At 34.2% G+C, this 8,306-nt stretch overlaps 1 protein-coding gene across 1 annotated transcript in view; it reads right to left on the reverse strand.

Moving 5' to 3' along the window:
• Positions 1-8,306, reverse strand: part of Sycp2 (synaptonemal complex protein 2) — a gene marked incomplete at its 3' end in the record, with an annotated part of 80,345 nt that overhangs the window by 7,130 nt on the left and 64,909 nt on the right. The window contains exons 31-34 of the mRNA XM_031373288.1: positions 5,960-5,997; positions 5,353-5,529; positions 3,658-3,856; positions 2,053-2,318 (exon numbers count right to left, since the gene is read on the reverse strand). Coding sequence (XP_031229148.1) covers positions 2,053-2,318; positions 3,658-3,856; positions 5,353-5,529; positions 5,960-5,997 — 680 coding nt within the window. The remainder of the gene's footprint in view (positions 1-2,052; positions 2,319-3,657; positions 3,857-5,352; positions 5,530-5,959; positions 5,998-8,306) is intronic.

An 8,306-nucleotide genomic window follows, 5' to 3' on the forward strand; every position in this document is an offset into this window, starting at 1 on the left:
AAAACCACGAAAGCACAAGAGTTGATTATATAATGCAAAACTATAATACTTTATATAATTTGTCTCTACAGAAAAAACTATGACAATCTGGGAAATTAGAGAATTCCACAAAATCACTCAAAATACAAAAATCATTAATTTTTTTATACAAGTGCAAACCACTTACTTTTTGGTTTTTTGTTATGATAAAGCACAAAGGCAAAAGCCTTTAACCCCCCAGAAATATAAACTGGGATTTGTGTGTGTGTGTGTGTGTGTGTGTGTGTGTGTGTGTGAGAGAGAGAGAGAGAGAGAGAGAGAGAGAGAGAGAGAGAGAGAGAGAGAGAGAGAGAGAGAAAGAGAGATCCAGCAAGTGTAAAATGAAAGCAGTGTAGTATTAGTACTAATAGCCAGACTCACATGATCAACAAGAGTAAGCCTTGAGTTAGTCAATGTAAACATTGTAAGTGGAAAACTTTAATTACTCATAGGAAATTCTGGAAAAAGACTGACACTTAAAAGTTTAAATCAAAATTAACATTTTCACATTAAAGAACAATAGAGTAAGGAAGAATTAGGTCTTCCCAATGCGGCCCAGTCTGGCCCTGCTATTTCAGTCTTTCTACCTTCATTTCTTGAGTACTGAGACTACAGGTATGTATGGATCAAGCATACCCACTAGAGTCTGAAACACTCTGAAGATAAGAAACCTTATTAAAATCATCTGTCAGATTGGAGTTCTGGATTACAGCAAGTAGACAATGACATGTAGCCAATATAGGAGCGATATTCAAACCCATATTAAGAACTCTTGTAGAAGGCTGGGTATAGTGTTACCTTTAATCCCAGCACTTGGGAGGCAGAGACAGGTATATCTCTGAGTTGGAGTCCAGCCTGGTCTACTGAGTGACTTTAAGAACAGGTAGTGCTAAAGACAGAGTGAGACCCTCTTTCAAATCCTGATAGCCCCCTGCACCCACCAAAAAACTTCTAGTAAACTTTTAAGATAAACTAACAATTCCATTTACAAGTTGGAAAACATAAATGGGACTAGAGATGTATCTTGGTGAACAATGCTTATCTAGTGTGTAAGAAGTACTGGATTCAACTCCTAGAGCCATAAAAACAAAACAAGACAATTAATTCACTGGATGTCTCAGAATTACTCATTAATACAATGAACCAGACAAATTCAAAGACAGACAAAAACATCAGATAGAACGCAGTTGAAACTATGGAAAAGAGGCAGTCACTACCTTAGTTCCCAGCAAGTGAGTATGCAGCAAACTAAACTTGCATCAGAATAGAAAGCAGCATAGAAGGCAATTAAGGAGGTTAGAATTAACTAGATATACATAGACATTTACAAAGTACCAAATGAAGGGTTTAAAGGATGCAGATAAAAACATGCTAGAATCTAATAGGATACTAGTTGGCATACTGGGATCTATAGAAAAATGAGGGAGGACTGATAAATTAGAACAGAGCTTTCTCCTACATCTGCTTTAAAAAGCATAGCGCTACTCTGAATTCTTTGGCATACTGAAAGTTTAACCTAAGTTTTGTTTGCAAAATATCTCCTAGAAGACTACTTGTTGGAAAAAGTGGGGAGGGGTGGGAGATTAAAATCATCTAGAAATAAAAAACACTCAGCTAAAAGCAATAGATCAGATGGTGTATTATATCAGCAGTTTAAGATCTCCGATACAAGTATGTTAAGTAGTTACTGTGCTTTTTTTTTCAGTGATAGTACTGTGTTCTATGTCCTCATTCATGCTAGACAAGTGCTCTAAGAGACACCTTCAAGCCCTATAAACAGTCACTAATACCATTTTATTATAAGCAATGGTTAGCACATATTGAGTTTTAAAGCTCCTTATATAAAAAACAGTTGAGCAACATGGTTTTCGACTACATTCTTTTCAATTTTGTCAGCATATGAGTTTAATAGCTAAAACGTATTAAACGTTATATAAACACTGAATAATAAATATGCAATACATATTTGGTAAACTACAGGCAAGTTACTTACCATGTTCAGGTGAATATGATAAAAGAAAATTATATTCTCACCGAAAAGGGCAGTCCTGAAGCAGGTGAGCAACTCTTTCTCACACATATTGCACTGGTCTCACTAATTCTGGGTGATTTCCCCCAACCTACAACTCCGTTGTTTCCATTCAAGAATTCAGGTGACACAGCTTTTGGATAAGGTGACACAGGTGACACAGCTTTTGGATAAGGTGACACAGGTGACACAGGTTTTGGATAAGGTGAAAGAGATTTTGTGATGTAGTCATAATCCTGAGTAAAATCCCTTTCTGTTATTTTCTCTGTACCTAGATTTCCCAGAAACACAAACGTACAAAACAATATTATTGTTCATGCTTGCTCTAGAATGGGCATGACAGATTTAATAATTTATCAAATCCTCAAGGATTAAGTATATTTTAAAGGATAGCAACTATATTTGAAATACTAAAACTTTGAAAAATGCCCAATTGAAAATTCAGAACTTTCAAAGACAATTTAAAAAAATATTTACAGTATGAGATTAAATATAATGATCAATTTAAATGTTATGTTAAATATCTTAACATAGTAACTATTGTAACTTATGTAAGAGTAAATATTGTAACATATGTAAGAGAAGTTTTACAAAGTCAGTTGGTCTAAGTCACTTACTAAAAATGAGAACAGTAAGTCTGGGAGAGACAGCTCAGTCAGTAAAGTGTTTGCTGCATAAACCCAGAACCCGAGTTCATCTCCTGGACCCACATAAAAAGCCAGGTGTGCTGAAACACGCCTGTAACTCTAGAGCTTGGAAGGTGAGTCTCTGGAGCTCACCAACCAGCTAGACATTCTATTTGGTGAGCCCAGGTATCAGTGAGATCCACTTTCTTAAAAAGCTGGGGAGCATTCTACATGATACATGCACCAAAATTTAAAAGAAAAAGGGGAGGGGATATAAGTTTTGATATACATCAATTCTTAGTTTTCAGCTCAATCAAGGGGTGGGCATCTGTCTTAGCTTATCTAATGTGACAGTGATCTTGAGCATTGAGAAAATAAAAGGACCTTGCAGCTACTTTAGGGGAAAAAGATATGTTAAGTCTTGAATTTAACTGAAAATATTCATATTTGTGATTGCTTTAAAATAGCCTCACAGGAACTTAGTTTTTGTAACTGAAAGGCATAGGTTAAATTTCTAACAATATGAATTTTCATTACCAATTATTTTAAAATAATGGCAAAATCTCTATTTTTTTCTGAAGATCATCTGTGAGTTCACAGAATCATAACAATATTCCTTAGACTTTTGTCAGTTAAGTGTATAAAGGATCCCATAGAGTTCTTATGTTAATAAGTATTTTAGCTTAAAGTATATTAAAATTATATTGTTAGATCTTCATATTTTTTGTTTATGAATGTTAAGTATTTCCACATCGAATCATTTGATTTTTAACATCTTAAGATGAAAACCTTGGATATTCTATTATATTCTGAAGTTGACAAAACAACAACAAAACCAAATTAATAGCACTAACTGGTTTAAAATGAACTTTTTTAGCTCCTAACCTAAATATCACAAAATCAGTCTTTAAATATTTTCACAGACTCACAAAAAGAAACCATTAAGTACTCTAGTGAAATGCAGGGAAATAAAGAGACACTGACATCTCATCACTTCCACAGATGACGAGCTCCCAGACACAGATGCAGAAGACAGGTACAGACTGTCTTCTCTCCCATCTCTCAGCTTATGGGAGTTTTTCTGTTCTTCTGGTAGCTGTCCTTTCAGCACTTCTGAATTAAAGACTTTCTGTTGTTTCTTGGGCAGTTTCTTTGTTTGGGTTCTGGAATGGATAGTCTCCTCCTAAATGCACCAGCAACTTCAAATTATGCTCAAATACACTTAAACAACTGGACACATAAGTTACACTACAACATTGACTCATTACTATACAAGGCCATGACATGAACTTAGATAGTAGCAAAAATATGTTACAGTATTCTAGGAAAATATATTGACTACATAGACTATAATTGTCTGCAAATAGAATATTGTTAAGGGTTCAAAGTTTAGAGAAAATTTAGGTATCCAGATTAGAGAAAACAGAATTCCTAAATTTCATAGTGCTTGAAACTCTAAGAAATCTGTGTGACAGGATGCTGGAAGGAGACATACATGAATAAGGATCAGACCAAAAGCACTTGAGAAACTCAGATTTTTGCTTGGAGTTAAAAGTAATACAGAATTTGTTATAGTTCTGGGTATACACTGGGGAAGAATTTGAAAAGGCATTTTTAATATGGATAAGATGAATGGCTTAGAAAGACATATTTGGTGGTGTGTATGATGAAATTAAAGCAAGAAGTAACAAAAAATATGGCGATTATTTTCAGATCCAAAGGAAATTTCACTTCTTCAAATTCTGAGGGTTAGACAAAAGCCAGCATTCTTCAGGAAGCTGGTTTCTCTACACCAAGGAGCCAGACTCCCTATCACTGGGACAAAGAGACAAATAGCTATTGATGGTGCCTGTTAGCATGCTGGCCTCCAAATACCTATTATACATTTCAGAGTCCATCCTGGCATCCTGGTTCTTCTCATCCCACTCCTTACCGTAAAACTTCAGCTCAGAACCTTCCCTGCCCCCCGCCCCGGTTTTCCTTATAACCCTTCTATTTTGGCTATGTCTCTCTCTCTCTCTCTCTCTCTCTCTCTCTCTCTCTCTCTTTCTTTCTTTCTTTCTCTCTCTTCTTTTGATCTCTTGGTCTTCTTTGCACTCCTCATACACTCTTTGTCTTCATCACTTTCCCCTACCTCCTCTCATGGCCATGTCCAGTCTGCTGGCCTTGTTCAGCCTAATACCCCCTGTCCCACCCACCCCCCTGCTTTGGATTTGTCCAGATGCATCCAGCTATACTTTCCCCTAATATCTATAATAAAAACTTTCCACTTAACTATACCTTGGAGCAGTCATATTAATCAGCTTATACAATTATGTTATAATGTCTTCAAAGTGTTTCAGGCAAGTGATAACAAGAACACAAACAAGAGGAAATGGTGATTTAATGAGTTAAGATCGACATAGCTGTCAAAGTCTGATCTTTAGCATCAGACTGGGCTCAAATTCTCTCTACCATTTCCTTAATATGTAGATTTTTGTATCTTGAGCCTCAAATTCTCACTTGAGCTTAAGATGAAAATATAGTAATTAACCATCTACATATCAAATTTTAAAATAAATCTGCAAAGTGGTTAAAACTAGCAACCTGCATGTTATAAGTTTTATATGAATACAAACAAAATATTTAGTATAAGAAAACTAAATTTAGAGATTATCAATTTTAATTGTATTTATTCACCTTTGTTGGCAGTTTATCTTTAAAAGAATATGAAATCTCTTTTTCACTCTCTGATTCTGATTCTGAAGTTGAGAGATCTTTGTAATTTTTTTTTGTTTTTGTTGCTTTTCGTGGAAGTCTGGTTCTCCCATCTACAACTACTTCATAATCCTTTTTTGCAATGTTTTTATTAAGTACCTTTAGGAAAAATGTTTTTGAATATTGTAACATTAGTAACATGTATCAAATTATAAACTATTTGCTACAAAATGGCACACTGACAAATGTATACAATATATATAGGAATGAAATAATTCTTGATTGGAAAAACTTAAGTGGTTGTATTTTATGTTGCCATTCCTATCATATATTACTGTTTTATTCCCATCATGCAATGACTACGATGACCAATATTCTTCAAATTTAAGTGTGTGAGTATGCACATGTGTGGAGGCACACATATCTAGAACCAAAAGATTCAAAATGAGGACACCGAATAAAAATAAAATGTGAGAGAAAATAATGCAAAGGCGGGATCAAGAATCAGCTATGGAAACTGGTAAGAAAATGAAGGCATGGCACATAATTTTCATAATACACATTGAAAGGTACATTATCTCTTGGTTACCATTGTGGATTGTGGTTGTCCCTTTTCCATGGATGATCCTGTAATTCAAGAAAATAAGATGAAAATTTTCAACCAATAAAATTTTCAAAACATTTCTGGAAATATACATTTAAAATCTTAAAATAGCAAGCCCCTCTTCCTCAGTGCTTTTAAATATTTAATAAGCTTCCCTGCTTCATGTGACTTCAAGCCACCATAACACAGGGATCTTTAACCTCAGTTTTTCTGCTGGAGAATGTGGTCTTCAGGACTGCCAGGCTACCTTGGGGGCATGTCCTTTCCCTATACTTTGTAGCAGCCAGACTATACTATATCATGTTGGGAAATATATCTAAAGATTCATTTGAAAACTTAAATATTCAAAATGGTAACTTATCAGTATTTGTTGTAGTACAAATTTCCTGCCTTCCTTTATGTACTATCAAACTTTTAAAGAATATTATCACCCATGAATCTACCTTCAACTTTAGGAGCCTCTGGGTAGTGCTGACTCTGTATGATCGCTTCACTGTCCCTAATAATCCCTATGTAAAATCTGTTCTCATTCACTTGCTTAAAAATTTTACTTTAGGAATGTGTCTCTAATCAGACACTGAACTTCATAACATAGTGTATCCTGTATGACAGCCTGTGATTTGCTTTTCTTTGTACAACATCACTTTCCTAAGACTTAGCCACACTAACAATAACAGATTTAGTCCCACTTCCTTCTTGTTTTCAAGCGCAATTTATGCCATCTTTTTACATTTCTTTGAGAGCTAAAAGATTATCAAAGCCAAGGAAGCAAAGTTTATTTACAAGAAGAATCTTCTCTTCTTTTTTTTAAGTTTTATTGTATTATGATGAGAAAAGTTACATGATTTCAATTTATCTGAATTTGTTAACATTTAAAAACATATTTTAAGTTAATAGAATTAAATCACATTCTTGTTTCTCTTTTGTACACCAACTCCTCCCAGAGACCCCCCTTAATACCTACAATATCTTTGTCATACCCTTTAAAATTTATAAAACAATAAAAATGAGTATTATAAAAGTTGTTTGATATAAAGCAACAATCAATTTAACAGTCTTATGTAGATGCTTGTCTACAGCAATACTGAAAATACATGTTTTCTCAATATAAATTTTAAATAACTCCAAGCATATTAACTGTATATTTAAAAATAGTACATCACTACTAGTATTTTCTTAAATGAACATGAATATATAAAGTCTTTTTGTATGTTTGTTTTATATTTAGTAGAGTTTAAAATCTTGGCTCTTACTGTGGTACAAGCCCAAAATAAGAACAATTTTTAGACATTGGATTTCATTGTAATAAGGATGTACTTCAATGACCCTCACATCACCAAAGGATTTTACCTCCATTGTAGCTAAGCTGAGAGTTGACAGTTCTGCTGTGCCAAGGAATGAATTGTAGGCATGATTTTTGGATACAGACTTCCTGCTATGGGCAAAGCTATTTGACTTGAGTGACTTTGTTCTAAGCCCACAGAGAACAGGTTACATTCATTTAAGAAATGGTGTGTGTATTAAGATGGTCTATCTATAAAGTCATTCACCAACTGTTTCAATGAACAATGGTTCTGCTTGGAGGGTGGCACAGACATTAGGTGAGGGTAAGAGTCTGGTTCATTGGCTGTGATGATTTTGAAAAGCATTCATCTCAGAGAAAGAGTAACTTATAAAGTCTTCTTCTTCAAACTTGATACAACAGTTACGAATGTCAAGCAAAGCATTCAGTCTCACTCATTGTTGTTCTCTTATAAGCCCCTTCCCAATTTGATTGTCTACGTTTCTTTTGGGTATATAAATACTTTTGAAATATGTAAGCTGTTCTGAAAACCATAGTATAGTGTAAAAACATGAAATAAACAATACTACTAATAAAGAGGCTAAGATAGGAGAAGCAAGATTTCAGGACCATTATGTTGTACATGGCAAGACACTGTCATGAACAAACAAGCTGAAAGTGTATATGGATTGTACGATTTGGGCCTATTTCTCCAATTACAAAATTAGAGAGACCATTGGATGACAGTCAACAAATTTCTAATTCCTCATATTTTTGGATTTCAATCCATTAGGATATATTGGCAATATTAATTTTCATATTAAGATATTAAGAAAAAGTAATTTTTCTTATTTTCTTTCTGTTATTTTTGTTGTAAGAGGTGGAATTAGGTTTTTGTGGATTAGTTGAAAGATTACCTTCTTGCTTCTTCTAGGGTGGAGTTTTGCTCCTGATGTTGATGTTTTCCACCTATTATCCTTTGTAGGGCTGGATTTGTGCAAAGATATTGTGTAAATTTGGTTTTGTCATGGAATATCTTGTTTTCTCCAT

The sequence above is a fragment of the Mastomys coucha genome, unplaced genomic scaffold (genome assembly GCF_008632895.1).
Source record: "Mastomys coucha isolate ucsf_1 unplaced genomic scaffold, UCSF_Mcou_1 pScaffold15, whole genome shotgun sequence".
Classification (NCBI taxonomy): domain Eukaryota; kingdom Metazoa; phylum Chordata; class Mammalia; order Rodentia; family Muridae; genus Mastomys; species Mastomys coucha.